The sequence below is a fragment of the Syngnathus scovelli genome, chromosome 1, assembly GCF_024217435.2.
Source record: "Syngnathus scovelli strain Florida chromosome 1, RoL_Ssco_1.2, whole genome shotgun sequence".
NCBI lineage: Eukaryota > Metazoa > Chordata > Actinopteri > Syngnathiformes > Syngnathidae > Syngnathus > Syngnathus scovelli.
Window position 1 is genome coordinate 24,381,203 of NC_090847.1, and position 23,413 is coordinate 24,404,615.

General features: G+C 47.1%; 1 protein-coding gene across 2 annotated transcripts; it reads left to right on the top strand.

Annotated features, from left to right (window-relative positions):
* Positions 1–5,515: 5,515 nt before the first annotated feature.
* On the top strand, positions 5,516–23,161 carry htr2cl1 (5-hydroxytryptamine (serotonin) receptor 2C, G protein-coupled-like 1). Of its 2 annotated transcripts, none has more exons than XM_049761246.2 (7): positions 5,516–5,974; positions 17,768–17,893; positions 18,842–19,481; positions 19,592–19,792; positions 20,174–20,449; positions 20,588–20,781; positions 21,427–23,161. In XM_049761246.2, the coding sequence occupies exons 3-7, from the start codon at positions 19,094–19,096 to the stop codon at positions 21,997–21,999; spliced, it is 1,632 nt and encodes a 543-aa protein (XP_049617203.1). In that variant the 5' UTR covers positions 5,516–5,974; positions 17,768–17,893; positions 18,842–19,093; the 3' UTR covers positions 22,000–23,161. The 2 variants fall into 2 exon arrangements, with proteins under 2 accessions (XP_049617203.1, XP_068508236.1); XM_068652135.1 differs by lacking the exon at positions 5,516–5,974 and adding an exon at positions 6,073–6,559.
* Positions 23,162–23,413: the final 252 nt, after the last annotated feature.

The window sequence follows — 23,413 nt, forward strand, 5'->3', positions numbered from 1 at the left end:
TTTATATTATTTATATTATTCTGCCATGTGCTTGTCTTCAGTCACTCTGAAGTGACCGATGGAATCTTTATCGAAGCAAACGATTGCTGACTTTGGGTCATTTTAAGTGGATGCAACGTGTGACGCTTGCATGAGTGGATTCAGCACCTCGCGAGCTGATTGGTTGACTTGAAAAGGAGCGCTGACAAATTTGCATTTATTCTTCATATTCAACTTGAAAATGTTTCCCATGCATCCATCCGTGAAGATTTTTCTTCCTTTTTGCACTGCTGCCTTTTTTTTTCTTTGCGTTCCCACTCATCCACAGAAGTTTCTGCTTCTTTCTGCTTCCCTTTTTGGGAAGACCCCCCCCCCCCCCCCCCCTTCCACTTGCGCCATCTTGCACTGTCAGTGTCAGAGCAAGACGCATCCGTCTCAGAGCCTCATTTGCGCTCTCCATCTGCCGGCGCCTCGACTCGGGCTCGGGGCTCAGACGCACACTCACCTCAATTAAAGCATACATGTTTGATGTGTCTTTGCGGCTGCCTGACCTGAAAAGATGCTCGGCGTCAAGAGCACACGTATTTATTCTGTGCATTGGCTCGCAAGAGTGCAATCGTGGGTGATTGTGGCTTTGAACAGATTGGAAATCCCTGACCTTTGTCTCCTTAATGCTGCAAAACTACTTGAGCATTTTTCATTGACTTAAATGGATCAATAGGCGGCTAAGTGCTACTTTTGTCTAAACGGAGTTCCTCAACTCGCTTCAACATACGGTATTTTTTTGGCGCCAATATGAATTGCTTTGGCCTGAGCAGAGCAAAGGCTCTTAAACAAAAGTGCGTGTCAATTTGAAAAAAGCTGGATCCCCTGGCATGTATTTGCATTCCGGGGATCAAATGGTTTGTGTGCCATAACGTGACGAGCTCAAATGGCTTTTGTGGCCCTTTTCAGGATTTACTGCATCAAAAAGAGCTTTTCTTTCCCGTTGGACTGATGATCACTTGTTAACTGGGAGAGTAGGTGTGTCTCGTATGTGCGTGCCCGAGTGTGCGTGTAGTGACTTAGTGTGCCACTTGGCTCTGGCAAGCGAGTTCATTCTCCTTCTGCCAATATAGTTAAATCGTTTGTTGCTGTGAGGGCAAAATCGTTATTGTGCTCGAAGACTCCAATGCTCTGTGTGGTCAGCTGCGTGCGAGGAGAGACAGAGAGAGAGAGAGAGAGAGAGAGAGAGAGAGAGAGAGAGAGAGGGAGATTATGCGCAGTTGTATCGTGGTTATTGCTTTGGAGGACATGCTCACTTTGATCCGCGCTTACCTCAGCATCACATAAAACATGCCGTTGATGGCACGATCCAAATTAGCATCTGCCGCCATGGGCTGCAAGCACACTCGTACCGCATTAAGACGCCGATTGCATCAGCGATCAATGGCGCTTGAAGGCAGGCGGAGCCCCCGAAAGCAAAAGATTACAAAACGTGACGACTCGACAATGAAGGCCGCTCGCTCTGTTGCATGTCGTTTGAATCAACAGGATTTTTTTGGTCCAAACTGTCAGTAGGAAGAAGCTTCACGCAGAACGACTGGCTGAATGTAGGAGCAGCCGTGCTGATTTGGTGACGTTGAGATGAATTTGTTTGATGGACTTGCATCAGTCTGGTGGTGCAAGATCGTGCAAGGCTTCACTCTGGTTTGGATTTGGTGGAACAAAATGCTTGAAATATACGGGGAAGAGAAATTGCAATTGAAGTCCATTTTGGGGAACTTGCAACTGTCTCGCCCCCCCAAACTGAGTGTGTCAGGAGCAAAGATGTTTTCTTTTAAGAGCGAACCTCAGACCATCTTCCAAGTTTTGTTAACATCCTCTTCCTGAAGGCCATTGTTAGAGTGGTGCTCACTCTAACTTATTTGCAAGAACCACACGGGAGACAGTTTGCCTTTTGAACACTTGCAAATGGAGAGGTCGTTCGTCACTGTGCATACAGACATGTTCGAACGAAGTCTGCCTTTGGTCTCTTGCAAGAGCATATTTATTGAGAACAAGCAGGGTGGGGGTGACATTGGACATGTTTGTTGGTCACCTCAGCAACTGGTTAATCAGTGCGGAGGGTCCCAGCTCATTGTTTTACAAGGTCCTGGAAAATAGAAACTAGTGGAGCATTTTAGATGACTAACTAAGCAAGAATGTTTCCACACCATTTGGAAAGTTTCAACAACTGAATGGTTAAACTTTACAGAGTCAAGGAAAGGTAAAAGTTAATAATTCTAGTCTACATTCCAACAGAATCATACGATCAAGATAATTTGTCAATTCTAACAGCTATCTTCAAGTTACTCGATATATATATAAAAATCCCATGTGGTGTTCAACAAGGATCTATCCCGGGACTATTTCTATTTTATATCAACTTGCTGCCTCTTGCTCAGATTATGCCGCACCATTCCATTCCCATCTAGTTCGCGGGGAATTGCGCAATCCTGGTAAAGCTCTCAGGTGCTGCTAAGCGTCTGGACAAGCCACTCTTTAGCATCCCGACAGTTTCTGTTTATACGAGATTACTCACTAGGACAGTTACTTCTGGTTTCGGCTTGACCCCGGTGGCGCTTTGATTGTGACCTTTCCTGTGTTCCAAACAGACAATAGCGTGTGTCATCAACGTGGTCGTTTAGCGCCTACTCACACCGGCTTGTGGATGAGCGACAAGAGGGATGAGAGTGACTACTGTTTAGCTCGGAGTGGAACTAAATGAATTTTGCACCATCTTTTTTAATCCGGTCAGTGTCGAGACCCAGCAACAAACGAGATGAAATCTATCTTCTAATCTTTATTTTCATCACTATTTTATCTGGGATCCAGTTGGAAACCAATTACATCCAGGCAACGTGGCTTCAACTTTGACCTTGAAGGAAATCTCAAAGAGTCTCCTCTCTCGTTTTCCAATCTCACAGGGTTGCCCGAGAACCACGAGTGACTCTGATTTGTCGAAAGATTTCCTTTCGATCCTGGAGCTTTGAGGCTGAGTCACAACATGACCAGGAGGCTTATTTCAATCTTTGCTCACTCTCCACTTCAACTCCAAAGTCTTTGGCACACAATAGAGTTGCTAGCAAAGCTTTTTGAATTTCGACAGAGTGAGAATGTCAACGTTTAGCACGAGTGGCTATTGAGCGCTTGGATGGAAGCCACCGTTTATAGGATTATACTGTGCTCGACACCATCAACACTACGACTCGTCTTGTTTGCGCCGTGGGCCATTTGGAAAAAAAAAAGACAGCGACTTTTTTGTGAAAGTCCACCTCGTCGTCAACTTCTGGCCTCGGGCGACTTTGTCACCAAAAGTCTAAATTGGACGCAGGTCCACGCCATCTCTTTCTTTGTTCTAATAATAGTACTTAATGATCTGTTTGAGATCATTCCTGATTGATGTGCCCATTGGGAACGTATGCCTGCGGAAATGTAAACAGGAGTGTGTCTGCGTGCGTTCCCCCTCCACCGCACCCCCGAATCTAATTTTAGAATCGCGACGCATGAGTCGTCAATCACAACCGACATTTTTTTTTTTTCCCAGCAACTTGTCTGGCATATTTTACCTTGCACTGGAAAGGGGAGGAATGGGAGGTGGATCGAAGGAAACACAACTAATCCTGGATTTGGGGCAACTGGACTGTCGCGGTTGTCGGAGATGTTTGGCCTCTCGTCGGACTTCATCAGCTCATCTGTTGGCTCGTTTGAAGCGGCAGTTGGGATTGAGTGGAAACGCTCTAATGTGGTTCAGGTGCTATTTGGCAGCCAGAACCTTTTGTGTGAACCACTCCCACTCTAACCAACTGTTGAACGAGGTTCCACAGGGTTCCGTTTTAGGGCCCCTGCTGTTTTCATTGTATTTGCTGCCCCTCGGCTCTATTTCAAACCATGGTAATGTACTTTATTTTGGAGACAACCAGTCCTCCCTCAGGTGTCTTCAGTAGGTCCAAACCGCGTCTTCCGTTGGTCCAAAATGCTGCCGCTCGCCTCTTACCTGGAGCTCATAGGAGGCAGCACATAATTTTAGCCTTCTTTAACTTAACTCTTTTAGAATTTGTCGGAAGATTGTTTTGTCTTTAAGTGGTCTCGCCCCACATTGCCTTTCTGAGCTCTGCTACCTCTAAGAACCTGTGTGGCGCCGTAACCATGCTGTCATAGATCACATAGATCTTTTTTTTTAAACGAGCATAACACTGCCGTTGCTACTCGGAAGATTTAACGGGAAGTTCAAAAAGAGATAAATGTTATTAGAGAAAAATGTCTCGTCACCCGCTTAATTCGTCATCTGAATGACATTTCCTCTTCATAATAATAAATCAAGATTTACATTGCTCCATTTCAAGGATGCTTGAGTACCGCAGGTCGTTCAGACGCATCAGTTTGAGCCATTGGAGCTGCAGGATTTTTCCTTTCAAAAACGAAACGTAAATGGGCAAGACTTGTCAAGTCGTGCGCTTCAAATCAAAATCAGGTGGAATCTTTCATAAATTCTCAAACAGCAAGTTCCAAGAAGTCTGAGTGGAGTCAAATCACAAGACTGCATGGAGGAAATGTCCCAAAATTACACATTTTGTTCTTCTCCTGTCTTTTCCTGAATGAATTGGATAAAAAATAAAATAAAAAAGTGAAGCGTACCCATATGAAGCGTGCTCTGTTTTACCGATGGGATTGTTCATGCAACCATTATGGGATTAAGGGAAGCTCTGATTTTTATTCCTCCAATAATCCTGCTTTTACGTGCACGCGAGAGAATTTCAATGCTAGTTGCCTAAATGCGAGTTAGCCAGTAAATCTTAGGTTTTAATTAAACATCGGCAAGCACCATCAATGTTTTCCGGGAAAAGCAAAGACGATTGAGGGTCGAGGCAGGAGTCACACTAACGCATCCCATCAATAGAGACCCCCGGGTTGCATCACAGTCGACATCTTGTTAAATCCCCTTTAACGTATTGGCAGAAGGTATTATCGCCGTAATCATGGTGCGAAGAAGCCCCGAGCACTGGTCTCTGGATTCCTTTCTACTAATTCTGTTTGTTCCGCACATTGCATATTGTATTCCATCTGCTCCTCTGATTAAGATTTAAAGTGTGTGTGTGTGTGTGTGTGTGTGTGGGGATCAGGATTCAATTTCCTTCTTGTGGAGTAATGCAAACACATAGTACAACTCATGACCCACTAATGCTGTATTACAGGAGTTTCGAGGGGCTTGACGCAGATGAGCACACTGAATGATCATTTAGGTCGCTTTTCGAATTTAAAAATGGTTGTTGAATAGTCTAAGGTGTAATGAATGTGTCGAACAGGGGCGTCTGCCCAGAAGTTGAGCAGAATCAATTTCTGTACTGCGTGAGTGAGTACCTGTTCAGCGTGTTTTGCCCGTCCTATGTAATTTTTTTTCAAAAAAGAACGTTTTGACAAGTGCTGTGAGGAAAGGTGTTTTCGTCACGCAGTGCAGCCTGCTCCCCCTGCCGCGCGCGCGGTTGTGAGATCAGATCTGCCTACTGCTTTTGATTTCTTCTCTCCTTGCGTCCTTACCGCAGGGACGCGCGCGACAGGAGCTTTTAGCACACGCACACGCTGGCTTTCTTGCAACGTGACGGCGAGAGGTAGCTGCTTTCCTTCTTTTCATGCTTTTTTAACTTTCAACGAGGCGTATCTTGACGCCTTTGCATGAGCAAATGAGCGGCATCCCTAGTGGACTGGACACGCGAGAGGGTCTTTTGTCACCGCCCCCTCCCTCCTTTCTATTTTTTTTTTTTTTTTAAAGTCAGCCTCGCTGCAGGACTGCTTTGCGCACAGGCAGCTGAGTCCGGAGACGGAACCGAACCGAGAGCACTACGAGGCGGGCACCTTGCCCTGCCTTCGCCCTCTGTTGGGAAGTGACAAGTTCTCTCAAGTGCGCCCAGACAAGCTGCTGCTCCTCAAAGCCACGACGTGGAGCGATCGGAGGAGGACGAAGACGAGCTGGCAGGTGAGACGCGACTCTCCCCATTCAGCTCGGATTTATCCCATCTCTCTCCCTCTCTGCTTCTCTCTCTCTCTCTCTCCGCTTCTCTCTCTCCCTCTCTGCTTCTCTCGCTCTCTTTCTCGCTCTCTCGCACTCTATTTTTTCTCTCTCCATCTCGGTCTCGCTCTCAGTCTTGGATGCATTTGGAAGCAGATTTTGGGTGACACAACAAACAAATGCGTGCAGCTTTTCCGGGTCCTGGGGGAGCAGGGGGAGCTGGAGGGCGTGGCCGTCCCTGCCGCTCTCTAAGCATGAATGGGCGGGACTGTAGCGCGCAAATGTCTGCAGCAAAAGTGCCAGTCGAATAACGCCAAGTGGCTTCGTGACACCTGTCGTCGAGATGCTCAACTGAGCGATGCTCTTACTGCTACTCAGGTGTCCCAAATAAAGAGGCAACGCAGCCGCACGTGTTAGTGCGAACCGCATGTGCAATGCTGGTGTTCCTAATATAGTGGCCGCGATGTGTCGATATTTCAGGCTCTGACGTCAGTCATCTGGCGGTTCTCCAGGAAGCCAATGAGAAGCGGCGAGATTTAAAGGCTCCTTCGGGTACGTCCTCGGAATTGAAATTGTTCCTCAAGTCTCATTTGAATGCACGCCAGAGCCTCGCTTGTTGCCTTTGTCTCGCTCTTCACTTGCCACTTGGACACCGCGTAAAGAAACGTTGGGGAGGATTGTGTCCCCCCTACGACCCCCAACAGTTGGCGCTTCGTATTTCTCAGGCTCATCTCCACTGGGCTTGATTGTGTGACCTTCTCTCTGTCACATATGCTTTTCTTTCGTCCGTGTGTGTGTGTGGGGGGGGGGGGGGGGGGGGGTGCGACAGACCTCATCAATCACAAACATTTGATTGTTACGATATTTTTTTTCTGAAAGGCGGAACACTGGATGATGTCATTTAATGGCTTGACCACAACGAATGTTGTACTCGTGACGCTGAGCCAGAAACACCAGCCAGCTTTGCATCACGCCGTCGCTTTCGAGTTGTCACTATGTGCCGTTGAATCTTGAATTTGCTTAGCTATTCGGATTGTTCTTCTGGAACGCTCGTACCAAATGCTTCCTCTTAAGCGGCAGAGGTTCGATTAGCATCTGGGCTGACATTAAGGACATTCCAAAATCCACAAGTCGTGTAAGGTTTCGGCGTGCGGCCTTCGAGGACTTTCCCCTAGAAGGAGCTTTCTTCACTTTCGGAAGACCCACTGGGATTTACAACTGGGACTTTGCTCAGGATTTTCCCAGACCAAAATGACTCCTGTGTTCCGTCATCCTTCTCCTCTCATCTTACGAATGAGCCTTTAACTGTCCTCACCCATATTCAAAGAGAGCCTTCCTTCCAAGCGCTCCGAAACAAAAGGCCAGAGGGGCCGCTCGAGCGCGCAATTGGAGTTCATATCTTCAGTTTTTCTTATTCAATGTCGAATATTGGACTTGCCATATACGTAGTAGGAGCACGAAGTAGTGCATGACTGTCTCGCATGGGGAAAAAATGGCGCTTTCTTTTTTGCTCTACCTCGTCACTCATCTAAATGCGGTGCCACACGTCGGGGTGAGAAGTCAAAGTCAGGGACGGCGTAAAATGAGATGATGTAAGAAGGAGCTCAAGTTAAAAATAGCCAAAGGACGAACGTATAGGAGCCAGGTTAAGAGTGATGGTTGTAAGAGTGGTGCTCACTCTGACTTATTTGCAAGAACCGCACGGGAGACAGTATGCCTTTTGAACACTTGCAAATGGAGAGGTCGTTCGTCGCTGTTCGATGTTCGAACCAAGTCTGACTTTGGATTCTTGCAAGAGAGTATTTATTGAGAGAAAGCAGGGTGGAGGTGAGAGTGGACAGGGTGGGGGTCAACCCCTGGCCTCTGGTCAAATCATAGCAGGGGGTATTTTACAATGTTGTGTAAACAGAACAACTTAGATTGCTTCCTCTGCAGCTGGTCTATCAGTTCAAAGGATATTAGCACTTTGTTCTACTACTATGTTAAGACAGGACAAGTTTGGTTAATTATTACAGGTTACATTCCAACATAAGCATAGGATCAACCCTAACAATGATTGCTGAAGCGGGCAGAGAGTCTACATATCATTGACATCAAATGCTAAAAGCAGATTTGCACGTTAGCCTTCCTTTGCATTGACCATATTTGGTTAGACGTGCAGAAGGCGGGATTCATGTCTAATCGAGAGAAAACATCCGACAGGTGGATTTGTGTCTGGGACTGTTTTCCGTTCCGCCAAAAGTTCGCTGGCAACACCACGGCTCCTTTTGCCCACGTGCTTAGCATAATTGCTACCCCCGCACCCCACCCCCGCTCCTGTGCGCAGGGTCCCGTGAGGTCGAACTTTTTCACGCGTGTCAACCGCCAACGCAGCGCCGATGCTCCCTTTGATCATTTGCCAGATTAGTCGACATGTTCTCGGCCGGTTTCACTGACATGATGTGACGGGTAAAAAGGAAAGGAAGAGTGTTTGAAAGATGAGCCATGATGAAATTGGGCAATTGTGCAAGAAAGTCAGCTGCTGTTTTGTTTTGTTTTTTTCCTTTCCCCACATGGACACGATCGGTCTATATGAATACTTGAGTTGTTGCTTCGGTGGATCCATCCGGCGCTTCCTCCTCGTTGGTGTGACCAAGCTGCCTTGCCATTTCTTTCTTCCCATCACATTGGAGAGATTGCCTGGTGGACCCCCCCCCCCCCCTCCCGCTTGCCTCCCACCATCTTATTTCCCGCTCTGCTGCTCGATATTCTTCTCGCCTCTGAACCAGTCGGGCGCCTTCCCTCTCTGGGCGCTCACAGCGACTGCCGCCTTTCTCCTCTCTTCTGAAGGCCTCGGGGATTCGTCTGTTCCGCCCTCGCCGCCTGACAGATTGACACCAGGATGAGCAGTTGAGTTGGCGTGCGTGCCGCCGAGTACTCGCCGTTCACTCACTGGCTCACTCTTGCGTTTGTCACTTTCCTTTCTTTTCCCGCACTTTTGCAGTGGAATGAGGCAGACTTTCAGTTAGGCCAATTTCAGGGAGTCCTTGCGACTAAATTATTGACCAACTTGGCTCTCAAGTTTGACAAAGAAGGAATTGTGAGCTGCTCGGCTGAGGCTTCTGGTTTTCAAACGTGTACTTGGCTCTGGTCTTGCTTTTTGCACGCTTAGTAGATGTGAGACATTTTACTGGCTGCCCTTATGGTTTGGATACTACCTGATTGATTTACATAGTTAAAAAAATATATATATATATAAAATGAAATGCACCCTCATCAACAAAATGTATTGAAATGTTGTTACTCTATGCAGCACTTTTGCTGACATTTTTTTTTTTTTTTTTATTGATTTGTGTCAACCTCCTGTGTGCTACAATCCAGGTGATGTCCTATTTAATACGGTGAAAAGGAAAATCAAATTTTATTCTATGCCATCTATGCTGTTTTTGGTGGGCGGGAGTAAAACTGTTATTAAATTTGGAACAAATTAAAATAAAAAATGAGTGATATTAATAATGTTGGTTAGCACAACAAAGCAAGCATAGTAAAGTTGTTTTGAAAGTTGTTTTCTCTCTCTCTCTCTCTCTCTCTCTCTCTCTCTCTCTCTCTCTCTCTCTCTCTCTCTCTCTCTCGCGCTCTGTGTGTGTGTGTGTGCGTGTGTGTGTGACAAATGGGGAAAAATATGTGGGAAAAACAATTTTCACTAGCGTCACGTTAGCTAACTGCCCAAATTTGATCAAAGTTTGATGGCTCAAAAGTTTGATTTTGACAGTGAGCTATATTCCTCGTGATGTTCTATCGAGTGCTGTGAAAAAGGCTCCATTGAAACTAAAATGATGGGTTGATGTTTGGAGCGTTTTGCTCAGTTTTTGCTCTGCAGTTTGTTGTCCCGCAACAAGCACAAAAGTTTCTGGTGACTTGATTCATTGCTGCTAGCGTTTAAGGGAAGCCGGAAGGGGAAAAAAATAAAGCGTGTTCCTACTACCGCCTGCTATCTGTCAGATGGAGTTTGATGGCTTACTATGTTTTACTGTAATTACCATCAATTCTGGGATTTGCGATGGCCGTCGTCTGTATTTATCGGTCGTGCAGCAAATTGTCCTCCTTTGTTCCCCTTCAGGCACGCGTAGCATTTGCACACGAGCGTTCCAGAAGAAGGGAACTTTGGAATGAAAAAGGTTTACTGTGGCTTCATTTTTTTGTGTGCGTTGGAACAAATCAATGGATGGAGCAAAAATAAAGAAAGCAAAGCAATAAATGCCAAAGCCAAAGGCAAAAATCCCCACAAGTGGATGTTGATATATACGAAATTGAAAGCTTGAAAAGCTTGAAAAGTCAACGCGGGTCGGGAGGTTTTTCTTCCCAGACGAGGTTTGACTTGATGGCAAACATTTGTAGCCTGTAGCGAGTGCAGGAGCCGCCTCGGGTGATTAGAAGCCACACGGCTTTTGTGGCTTCGCTACAAACACTCGGCGTGCGGGACTTCAATGAAGATTTATTGATGTGGAATAGCCGCGCGCTCGCCTCTCTTTTCCCGCCGGCAGGCTCGCGGCGGTAAATAAACGAGGGCTCTGATTCTCGCTTGATTCCGGGTCCGACACGATTGTTCCGAACTGTTCCTGCCGTCTGGCCCGTCGGGTGACCTTGACGCGTCCTCGTCCCTATTTTTTTGCATTCCAACCTCTCGCTTGGCTCTTGCAGGCTGCACTCGAAACACAGGGTGCCGTTTAATACACTCAAAGCAAACTCCTCAATGTGTCATAACCGTGAATAAACATCAGCGATAAACGAAGACGTGGGCTGATTGATCGTGACGGAATGTGCAATCCAAAGTGCTCACCTTGGGAGGAGGGCACGGGTGGAGCGGAGGGAGGGAAAGAGAGGCGGCGGCGGCGGCGGCAGCGGCATCGCATTTGATGAATGGAAAGAGATAAGCATTGGAAATAATTAGCTGACCAACCAACCCGGCTGCTTTGCCTTGAATGCGTCCGACGCGTCAATATGCAGCAAGCCCCCTCTGCCTGTTTATTGACTTGACCAGAAGAATCAACAATGACAAATGAAGGCAGGGAAACGTGTGTGTGTGTGTGTGTGTGTGCGCGTGTGCGTGTGTGTGTGTGTGTGTGTGTGTGTGTGTGTGTGTGTGCGCGTGTGTGTTTTGAGAATGAATTAGAGGAAGTGATGTGCCAAGGCGCCCAGGTTGACCCTTTGTTGGGAGTTAGCCTCACAGCTTCTCCAGCGTGCCGCTTCTAAACATGAAAAGCATGGGTAGCCCCTCTCAACAAATTTTCCGTTAAGTGGAGGTCATAGTGGCTTTTCCTTATCAGAGCTCTCCTTTGACGTCAATAAAGCCAAACTACTGCACAAATGGCTTTTTACATTTTCAGAGTTGAAACATGAATTTGGATGACAACGAGTCATCATTTCAGAACGTGACAAATCCAGGAAACAAAAGGCCTTACAACACTGCTGCAGGCTGAGATGATAAATAGTCCGGCAGCAAAAGTGGGTGGGATTATCCGTGGTTTAAATCCCACAAAATCACTACATTCTTTTATTAAGAGCTAACGTGCTGTTTACATTCAGACCTGTGCCAATGTTGGACCCACTGAAATGGCCTGCCGCACTAGCTGTTGAGACTTCTTTTCTTTACGCCTGACCTGTCTTCATCCGTCGTAGTCTGCCTTGGCGCTGCCCACAAAAAAGTACACATTTGACTCAAAATCCCATAGGGGCATTTTGAGGATATTTGCCATGTGACGGTATTCCAATTTTGCTTCAGCTCTCTTTCTCTCTCTTCCATGGGGGGAGGTCGTGTTCAAGTTACTCTGGTTCCTCTACTCCACAAGAAGGAAGCGATCGATTTCTCACGTGGGATTCTTCTGGGTTTATTCTTCAGCCTCGCCACGCTTGCCCAGTGCAGCCACGGTGTAAAGTTTTCCTCTCGTAAGGCTGACTCGTCCTTGACAGTGATGACGTTCCACTTATGTGGCCTCCAATTAGTCTGAGAGTGTCGCTCAGCGCGGGACATTGGGCGGAATTTATCTCTCGACCTGTCACAGCGTGCGACTCGCTATTGGCCGAGCGAGGAGAGGCAGGCTTAAGTGTTGCCGCTCGGCTCGTTAGTATGGACGGCGCGGCGCGGCGCGCGCGCGCTGATGCTCTCTTCCTATTTTCAAAGACGCCGAGTCACTCGAACTGATGTGGGCCCGCCGGGCCGATTGATTAGGGACAATCTTTTGGTCTCTGAAACGGTGGGTGGCGGTCTCCTCATTGTGCATGCTGTGTGTATGTTTGTGCGCACCACACAGCGCCTGCAATGTGGAGGCCGGGACACACGCAAACTCCGACCCGGTGGCTGCCATCTTTAGCGCTGTCCGTCTGTTGGCTGAACTGCTGGCTCACTTGTTTGTTGGGATATTTTATTCAATTCAAATATATTCCCTTTTAAAGCGCTGTTCAGACAACTCGCTAAGGATGCCTCGATAGCACTTTTTTTCATACCGATACTCAGTCCTTGAATAGTTACCGATACCAAGCACTGATATCACTAGAACGTTTGATAAATGAAGTTTCCCCTCATTTTGAAAAGGACATTAATATACCAATTTACCTCAAAATTGCATGAAATTAATGTCAATTTTCATTTCGTTTAATTTCTAGTTCCTCAACATCGTAAATACAGATTTTGTGAAATAACGCCGGTATCGACAGCGATACCTGGAGCCGGCAATCGCCCACCCCTTGTATTCAGGATATTGTACATGAGTTAATGGTGGCAAACAAGAAAGACACATTTTGGTGTTTTGGGAATGCAGAAATCTACTTGCACATCTGAGGCGGCAGGCAAAATGATAACCACAGTTTTGTTTTACTTTGGCTTTCTTAATCCGAGGAGGCCGACTTTGATGATTCTCCGTCCAATAATTGTGACGGTGTAATTTTCTCATCGCCGTAATTGCTGTTTGTCTGTTTGTATTCCTTTCATCTTTCCCCGGCCTTTTTTTTTTGTTTGCGAAGAACCATTTGCCATTGTCAATATTGCAAACAAACGTTGATCACTCTCACGGCAAGATGGAACATCAGCCAGCAGAGGGTGCTGTCAAGCACAAAGGGAAACCTACCAAAAAACCTACCAGCTTGGCTTATGGTCCTCAGCAGTCTCGAGTCTGTACTTTGCGTGCGTTTGAACAGTTGGCGCCGGTTGTCAGGAGTCAGACGTGTACTGATAAAGGCTGCCTGTGATCTGCTGATCAGAACGTCGTTGGAGACCGTTCCCTCAGCAGATAATTTTCAGTGAGTTTTCTGCCAGGGCAGGCCTTGAAACGAAGAACTCATGTTTGATCATTTTGCTCTATGTCTTCCATCTAGTGGTCATTGGTGGCATCACAACTCACATCAATTGATGGGAATTTATTTTCCTTTTTTCCTCAAGATTCTTTCCTTCTGCTCAAGGAGAATGAGAATCTGGCGTGTCATTCCCCAAAATACACCCCTTATTGACAGGTTGTCAAGTTCATGCCAAAGCACCAGGTGGCGCTACACCCAGCCCAGTCAGAAGCTGAAATCAAGCAGACAAAAGCTCATTGTGCGTCATTTGAGCGAGAAAGGCATTGAAAAATTCCGTTTCCAGGGCTTCCAGAGTCTTTGTCGTCTCATGCGGCAGAAGGCCCCGCAAATGTGTTGGAATCTTTTCAAGCAGCTTTGTGCTTCTTGTTGCTTGTTGACTTGTACTGCAGCAGCACTGCGGACAACCTCTCCTCACTCACTCACTCACTCACTCACTCACTCACTCACTCACTCACTCACTCACTCACTCACTCACTCACTCACTCACTCACTCACTCACTCACTCACTCACTCACTCACTCACTCACTCACTCTTTATTCTCACTTTTCCCTCCCATTCTGCACCTTGGTTTTTATCGGCTCACCAGTGGGGTCCGTTCGGTGTGTCCTCCTTCGCAGTCGTCTGCCTCCGAGTGTGTGCCGCCGTTGCTCGATTGCATGTGACAGACACTATCAGTGACTGCGGCCGCGCAGACGTGCACAATCGCACACAAATGCGGCGCGGTGGCTTCTTTTCGTTTTCTGTTTTTCCTGCCTCTCGAGGAGGCAATTACACGGGTCATCCTGAATTTTAATGCGGAAATAATGGAGTCGGTGGGAGATAAAGACAATGAGGCGCGGGCGGGTGGAGGGCTTGGGAATGGCTGCAGCAAGCAAAGAGTGAAGAGCGCCGAATAACAATCAGCAAGCAGAGTGAGGAATAGCAATCAGACACGGAAGGCGCGTGCCAGGCCGATTGGCGTCCTGCACATAGACGAGACGCCACTTTGCACAGCTTCCCTTTACACTTGGCATTGCCGTGAGAAAAATGAAGCCAAGAATGTTGCTTGATGTCTACCGCTGCTTTACCATGGCAACAGTTCTTCTTTGGGCTCAAAAGCACATACCTTGAATCAAAAATGTCCACAATGACTTTTTTTTTTTTTTTTTTCTTTGCTCATTGTGTCTTTTTGTCGTCGTTTACTAGCAGGATTAAACTTCCTGGTTGCTTTCAAATCAAATCACTAACGTGGTTGGAAACGTTATTTTGCCTCAACGGTCAACACTGACTGTCCTTTTTGTAAACTAGCTTCTTTCTGTGATAATAATCTTCGTGTGCGCTTGTAAGCATTTCTGCGTCATCTGTGCTCTGCAAAGTGCCCATTATTTATTTACATTTCAATTTTGATTGTAGTTTATATTTGTATCCTTCTCTTTGCACCGAATGGTCTAAACTTTACGTTTTGTTGCGGTGGCCTGCGCTACTATTGGGATCAGAGAAAAAAAAACATCTGGCATCTTGAACGTGCTTTGTAACATGGATGTGCTCCAGCCCGAGCACTGCAGCTTTTGCTACTTGTCGCTCTGTGACGTCACGGCTGCACGCGATGACTCTCGTATTGATTCACAACACGCACACATGCAGATGAGGCAAGAGGAGGGAAAGGTCGTGTCTCTCATGCTAATTAGCCTCCTTTGGCCTCCGGGTGAGTCTGGAGGAGCTTTCCAGCCCTTCTCATGCCTCGGGTCCTCCTCTTCCGCCTATCTGCGCCTCCATCCTTCGATGTACTTGACCCCCCCCCCCCCTACACCATGAAGGTCAAACATCCTCTTGTGCGCTTTCAGTCACTCGTTAACTGTCAAACAGAGTGGTGTGACGAGAATTTAAAAAAAAAAAAAAACTGGCATAGAAAACAAACATGACGCTCGCAGGCATCAAATTGACTCCCAGTATATTCAGATGCGAATACACGTCATGCTAAAGGCTGTTAGCAAGCACAGGGCTCTTGATAAACGACAACAACGAACGGATTATGTTCGCCTTGGCCCATCCCGTTCGTCCTCGCTTCGATCGCTTCGAGGCTTCGTCGGTTCCATTCGGATTGATTGTCCTCTCCAGCTTGTTTGGCTTTCAAAGCTTTCACCGACGTACGCACGTTTGCGTTTTGTGCTTGAGAACATTGTCGGATAAAAATCAAACACATTTTCGGGACCTTTGTATTCGCGAGTACTCGTACTCGGTCTGAGAAAAATCTGGGCGCATTATTGTCACATTAGGAACGGTTCTAATTCAATGCGTGTTACGATCTCCAATGGGCTGCCTGTTATTGGCTAGCAAAGCTGAGGCGTGCAGTTGATGTGTGTGACATTTGGCGGTGGGGCAGCGAGCCAGATGACTCTCATCATCACTAATAGACGGCGCATAAACGCCTTTATCGCCATCAAGTTCCCATGTGACTGATGACGGAATCGCGTTGGCCGGCTGGGTCACCTTCAGCAGTTTTGGTCCGCTCTATCCGCTAACGTTTTCTTGGCTCGGGATGACAGCTGCAAAATGCGCTAAAGCTGGCATCTCGTTTACGTTTGTGCAATTGGTGTGACGGCTAGAGTGCATTTGCATCTGCCCTGCGCTCCGAGGGTGTTCATCCAGGTTTGCTCGTCGTTGCATGCAGGACAAAATTGTTTTGGGGCTGGAGGAGCACCATTGATATGCACAAAGTGGCTGTTCTCCTCCAAGTAGAAGATGGAGAGATGGATAGCGTGAGTGCAAAGCTGCCCACTCAAGGGCAAAGAGCACCTTGACAGCCTTCCTGACAACAGATGTGTCCCTTTCTTTCTTTCTTTGCTCCCCCCCATCGCTGTTACCCTTCCCCCCCTTGCTCCGACTCAAGTCTGAAAGATTACGACTGGATTTGACGCGGCTGATTATTTCGTACACGAGACCGCACAAGGACTGCAGAGAACCATGGTGGCATCAATGAAAGAGTCCCAACAATTGCCTTTAACGTGCAAATGAACGCGAAGCCTCATTGATGGCTCGGGTGTGAGTGGGAAGACAAAAAGCGGACAGCTTGAAGGTCTTTTGTGCGCGTCTGCCTTTCAATCCTCCTCCGGCCTTTCCAAACCAAAAATACTACTTCAAGAGCATGTTATCTTTTTAAACACACACGCACGCACACGCATGCGCACACGCACACACACACACACACACACACACACACACACACACACACACACACACACACACACACACACACAGCTGTCACGGACTGAACGAAGGGTGCGAGTCATTTGAAAGGATTTTTTTCCCTCAACTTGTACTTGTTCACTAATATATATATATATATATATATATATATTGATATATATATGATATACATATATATATGTATATATATATATATATATGTATATGTGTGTGTGTATATATATGTATATGTGTGTGTGTACATATATGTATATATGTGTGTATATATATGTATATATGTATATATATATATATATATATATATATATGTATGTATGTATGTATGTATGTATGTATGTATGTATGTATGTATGTATGTATGTATGTATGTATGTATGTATGTATGTATGTGTATATATATATATATATATATATATATAATATGTATATATATATATATATATATATATATATATATATATATATATATATATATATATATATATATATATATATATATATATATATATAATATGTATATATATATAATATGTATATATAATATATATAATGTTGAAGTCAGGTCTTGATACAAAGGCTAACCTGTTGCCACCAAGTTCCAGATGGAATACATTTCAAAGAAGCTTACACATTCCTCCCTCGCTCGCTCGCTCGCTGGCTCCCAGCCATAGCTGCGTAATGGTATTCCATCTGTGAGCTCCAGTTGGTGGCCACCTGGCTTAGTCCCGATGACAGAGTCCTTTGGCCTGACATGTTCCTACATCATTGCTGAACCCCGGTTTACAGCGGGAGAGTCATTCTAGGTTAAAGTGCATTCCGAGCTCAGCACTGCCCAGCATGTTGCGACTGTAAAAGTCACCAGCAAAAGAACGCATATGGACAGACAATCATCAACACTCACATGAGCAATTTTCAATTTTGCATGAAGCTAGCATGTTTTTTAGCAGCGCTGGGCACTTGCGTAAGTTCTGTTGGTCTGTCATTTGTCATTCGCAAGCGGCCCACTAGTCGGCCATCATGAGTTCAGGCCGGCCCAGTCCGTCGCGTCGTCATCTACAGTTGGTCAACGCTATTTTAGGAGAGTCCGTAAAGCAATTGTTTACAAGGGTATAAAATTGTTTATGGACCCCTGTGCGCGAAATGCAATTAAATTTTTAGACTTATCGCCAAAGTGCCCCTTGTAGCAGCTCCCGACAGTCGTGGTCAAAAAATAAAAAGCCTATCCTCCCGTCCTGTCCACGCAGGCGCAGGGACACCCGTGATCCCGCCGCTGGACTGATAGATGACGAAAGCGACAACCAGGTGGGAGCGTGACAGGAAGAGCCGGACGACATCGGGAAGGCTCACAAATAGCGGCCGTCCCTCCCGAGGTGAGAAGCCGTCCAGCGACTTTTTTCATGTTCCTAACGTGGTGTGTTTAAATTTGAGTTTGAGTGACACGTGCCAGATGTATCTCAGCAGCGTTTCTTCTTCTTCATGCCAGTTTGGGACTCTAAGGCTGACTGGCAGATCCGCACCTCACGCGGAAACGCCCACGCAGCCTCACACTCTGCCATCCTGTGTGTGCAAACACAAGCTTCGCAACTTTTCACCCACACGCTTTGAAATGGCCGACTCAGCGCGCCGGGAAACACTCGCATATGCCAAATGGCACTTTGTGATCTTTGCGATTGTGGCATCCAGTCAGTCGAGGACACTTATAATCCTTACCGTGGAAATTCTACCCTCAAAAAATTTGTCATTGTTTTTCGTTGTCTTTATTTCGGGAGCAAAGCCAAATAATAAGGTGGCAGCGGAAGTGGATGGAGACCTCTTGCCAATAGCAAAAGTCCACAAGTGGAACCGTGAAGTCCCGCTCCACTCATGCGGAGAAATTCATCGAATGTACCTATCTCGGCTCAGTCCTCTCCAGTCGTACCATCAAACGTACTCTCTGAGCAATTCCATTGACCTCATCTTTCCCAGACCGAATGAACCACTTTGATTTTCTTTTCAAATGTCTCCCCCCGGAAGACTGAAGCACCCTGCAGCAAACAATAAAACTCATCTCAGTCATCCTCATGTCAGAATTTCAAAAGTTGACTTACCTTCCTCTCCCGCAACCAGGTTGCGGATAAAAGAAGGGAGAGGAAATGGGATGAATCACAAAAGAGAGGACAGTGGGAGGGAGTAGACATGACTTACTTCACAGTTAATGTTATCATTTCAAGTTTTCAAGAAATGTGAGGTGAAAATTTAATGAGAAGGGACTGAGGGAAACCTGACAAGCGGTATATTTCCAGACTTTAATGGCATTTTATGAATCCTGTCCTCCCCAGATTGGTTCCCACGTGACAAAGGACATCCCCGTAAGCGTTTTCCAAGTGTGCCATGAACATCGCGAGCCCACACTTGAGATCCAGACGGAGGGCTGTGGAGCTTCCTAGGTGGAAACCTTTGGCATGGGATTTGAACTTGAACCTGAAATGATCATCGGCACTCGTTGTTTTAAGAATTGCCTCCAAAGCGGTCGAGTAAGTCTCTCTTGATGCCTCTCCGACCTCCGACGGGTTAAGGCTCTCTCCTCGGGGATGGGCAGCCTGGCGACGGCTCCCCTCGGCGGCTTCGGGACCACCGTCGCCGCCTCCCCGGAAGTCGCCGGCCGGACATCCTGGTCGGGTAATGGCTCGCCAGAGCTCAACGAGAGCCTCGGCACGGTGTTGGCGACGAGTGCCGGCGTGGACAACTTGACGTGGGAGGGGGTCACTCGCTCGGCCATGAAGGAGAAGAACTGGCCGGCGTTGCTCATCCTGGTCATCATCGCGCTGACCGTCGGCGGCAATATCCTGGTCATCCTGGCCGTCTCGCTGGAGAAGAAGCTTCAAAACGCCACCAATTTCTTCTTGAGGTCTCTGGCGGTGGCCGACATGCTGGTGGGCATCCTGGTCATGCCCATCTCACTCATCAACATCCTGTACGGTGAGTCCGCCGACGCCCCCGCCCCCCTCACCCCAACTGGAAGACCAATGGGAAAAGCTCTGTTTGGGATTGGACTAACAGTTGCTTTTTTTGTTGCGTCGTCAACGTAGATTACGCTTGGCCCCTGCCCAGCGCATTGTGTCCCATCTGGATCTACCTGGACGTCCTGTTCTCCACCGCCTCCATCATGCACCTGTGCGCCATCTCGCTGGACCGCTACGTAGCTATTCGCAACCCCATCGAGCACAGCCGCTTCAACTCCAGGACCAAAGCCATGATGAAGATTGCCGCCGTCTGGACAATATCCATAGGTATCCATATATTGAGTCCTGTCTGCCAATCAATCGCTTTCCGTCACTTTCTCTCATTCTATCCAAGAGACACGGAACTCGGTCGAGTGAAATCAATCCATTATTCATACGGCCGCTGTTTTCTTTTTTAATATTTGCATCTGGAATAAAAAGCTTTCAATGGCATCCTCTCAGGTGAGGCATAAATTCCGCGCTAACAAGAGAGAACGCAGCAACAAGCCTTAGAGAGTGCACTTTTGATGCGCGTCGGCACTCCACAACCAAAAGACGTCATTGTCTCATTACGTTTGACTTGTGCTTGTTGAGATGAACCAAAAGAATCTCCTCATCCAAGAATTGAAAGTGAAAAGCTTGAAGACACAACACTTTGGTTGTTCGCAGGCGTCTCCATGCCCATCCCGGTGATCGGCCTCCACAACGAGGACAAGGTCTTTGTCAACGGCAGCTGCGTGCTCAACGAGGAGCGCTTCATACTGATCGGCTCCTTTGTGGCCTTCTTCATCCCGCTGGTCATCATGGTGGTGACGTACGGCCTCACCATTCAAGTGCTGCAGAGACAGGCCACTGTTTTCCTGTGCGAGGCCAAGACGTCCTCCCAGCAGCCTTTGCAGCCCTCCACCTCGGAGATCCACCCGCAAGCCTCGCCCGAAGCATCAGGTGAGCTCCCGCTTCACAACTTTTGTCTACCATAGGCGGGGTGTGGACACTTTCAGATGGCAAATACTGTATGTATACCTCAGATGGTTTCCTCCCAAAATTTGACAACATTTAAGATGGACGCCTCTCCTAAAACAGAGCTCAAGCCGGCGTCTGAGCCCGGTATCCTCCTCAGCGTCTCCACGTCGGAAAGCGTCAGCATCCTTCCGGGATCAGAGGCCACGTCGCAGCTCAGCTCGCCGGCCGCCGGGCCCGGACGGAGCGAAGGCGGCGGTTGCCACGGGCGACGGGGGATGATGCAGGCCATCAAGAACGAGAGGCGGGCCTCCAAGGTGGGATTGGCTGTTTTTTCATGAGCTTTTAGTTTGAAAAGAGTGCCAAATGTTGCAGTTTGATGAGAGTGCAGAAATCTGAGTGGTGACCTTTTTATATTTGCACTTGTCAAGCTGCTTCAAGTTAAATCATTTGTGTACTGCAATTTTGAGGTCTGATCTCAAGCAGCTCAGCTCCATTTCTGGTGCAAAAATAAATATTAAGAAGAGGGGAGGCGTACAACCTGCGTCCTTGAAAGATGAATTGCATTTGCAACTTGTTCACAATATGATGAAACGCACGTCGAAAGGCTACGACTTGACTGGGCATCTGGAGCGTCAAGGCTGTAATTAAAGCCTGCGTGGAATTTTCCGCCACACCAGACCTTGAGGGGAGCAGAGAGGCCTTGGTGTTTCATTTAAAAGTATAGCTAAAAAATGTCTTCATTCTATAAAAACTTCCAATTAACTTTGAATGTTGTCGGCATCTAATAAAATAACGTGTAGTAACGTGAGTAAGTAGTAGTAAAAAGTAATCAAAAAGTAATCAGGTGACGTACTGCCCCCTAGTGGATATGTATGCGCAATGCTTTTAACGTTCTCTTCATCAGCCCGTCTTTCCCATCACTTCAACTTCCGCTTTACTCCCACTGTGTCCGCCTCCAGGTGTTGGGAATTGTCTTCTTCCTCTTCCTTGTAATGTGGTGTCCCTTTTTCATCACCAACGTCACCCTGGTGCTGTGTGGCACCTCCTGCGGCGAGTCTCTGCTTCACGAGATGCTCAACGTCTTCGTGTGGGTGGGCTACATCTCGTCGGGGGTCAACCCGCTCGTGTACACCCTCTTCAACAAGACCTACAGGAGAGCCTTCTCCAGCTACATCCGCTGTCGCTACAACATGGGTGCCAATGCCAACGTAGTCGGGGCCGGCCAGGTCTTCAAGAACCCACTTATGGCGGCGCCGCCGTCGTCGTCGCATGCCGTCACGCCGCTCCGAGTGGACGGCCACAGGAAGCCGAGCGCCGAACGGGGTAACTGTCGAAACGGCGGTCAGCCGCCACCTGACTCGGAGGACGCCACGGACGACGGGACACAAATGGCGGGAGGCGTGGTGCCAAGACTCTCCCTGTGCCACGACGTTGGCGGGGCCTTGTCCGAAACCGAAGCTGAAACAGAGGAACAGGAGCTGTCGCTCATTAGCTGCAGCCCCGCCTCCACGGTCCACACAAGCAGCGTGTGACGTTTTTGGACGTGCTCTCTTCTGGCTCAGCCTAGCCTGAAAAGTGGAGGAAGCCTCATCCGTGTAGTAGTGGAAGCCAGCAGAACCCCAAACACGAATGTCTCACAGCGCCTCCTGGTGGCTATGTGCCCCATCTAAAACGCGTGCGTGTTTGCGTACGTACGTGTGTGCGTGTCCTGGTATGTCTGTATATATCGTTTTAAATAAACAAGAACAAAGGATTCATTAGGGAGCGTATACACACAGATGCATTCACGCACGCGCGTACGTGAGTTTCTATATGTATATATATATCTCTATATATATGTATTTATACGTGTATATACGTGTATATGTGTGTACAATGTACATATATACACTGACACATCCACACATACATAGTAGGTCTTCCGCAAATGTGATCTGGTCACGTTTGCACTGTGAAAATGAGAAAGATTAACACAGAGGTCATACGTTAGAACGCCTCATTCATTTTCCTACAATGCCTTTTTTTCTGCACGAGCACTTCAAGTGTGACCACACTGGCCTCCTGCTCGTTCAGTCCGTCTATCCCCTCACTAATGCACGGAAGAGTGTGAGAGCTGGCCGGGGAAGTCAAAGGCCCTTGGGTTCATGCTCAACGTTTGATTTGATCCAAACTGCCCTGATTTACGAGAAAATATCCTAATTTCCATCTATCCAAATCCATCCCATCAGAGGGATCCTACGATTTATCCTAAGTAGGTGAAAAGAGATTCTCACTCAAGTTGCATTGAGTCAAAGAGGAGATGTTTGTCATCAGAGTGGAGAAAGTAAAAACAGTACGTAGGAAGAGAATGCATGTGTGTGTCCTTCAATGAAAACTTGCAGCAGACTTTTTGTTGCTAGGCAACAACGTTTTGCAAAAGATCAAGCTGTATTGTTGTCCCGTAACCTCCTGAACGATTCAATATCATCACAGCCTCATAATGGAATATTGATTCATTTGTGTGTGAGCATGGTAACACTTTTGTTGAATACATCAACAAATATATCCTCAACTCTGCCTGTGTACAACCAGGAAGTCGCCAGCAGTTTTTTTTGTGACAATAATCGACCACAGAGCAAATGACCAAATGTCTTGTTTTATTTCTTTCAAGCGGGGTGTTGCAATTTATTGACATAAAAAAAGGATTCCAATGGATGGCCGCGTGTCTTTTATCCAACCTGCAGCTGTCCAAACTTTGTTCACAGAAGGCCACACAGAAAAATGAAAAATGGTTGCATGTTTCAACACACTGTACGTCAATATATGCAAAGCAATTCAGAAATATGTATGTTTTCAAAGCAACAGTTTACTTTTAAACTTTGTCTTCTGGTGTTATAAGCACAGTAGAAACAACGCTCTGAGCAACAAATGTCTTTTGCTCACCTGTCTCCACTTGTAAAAAGTATA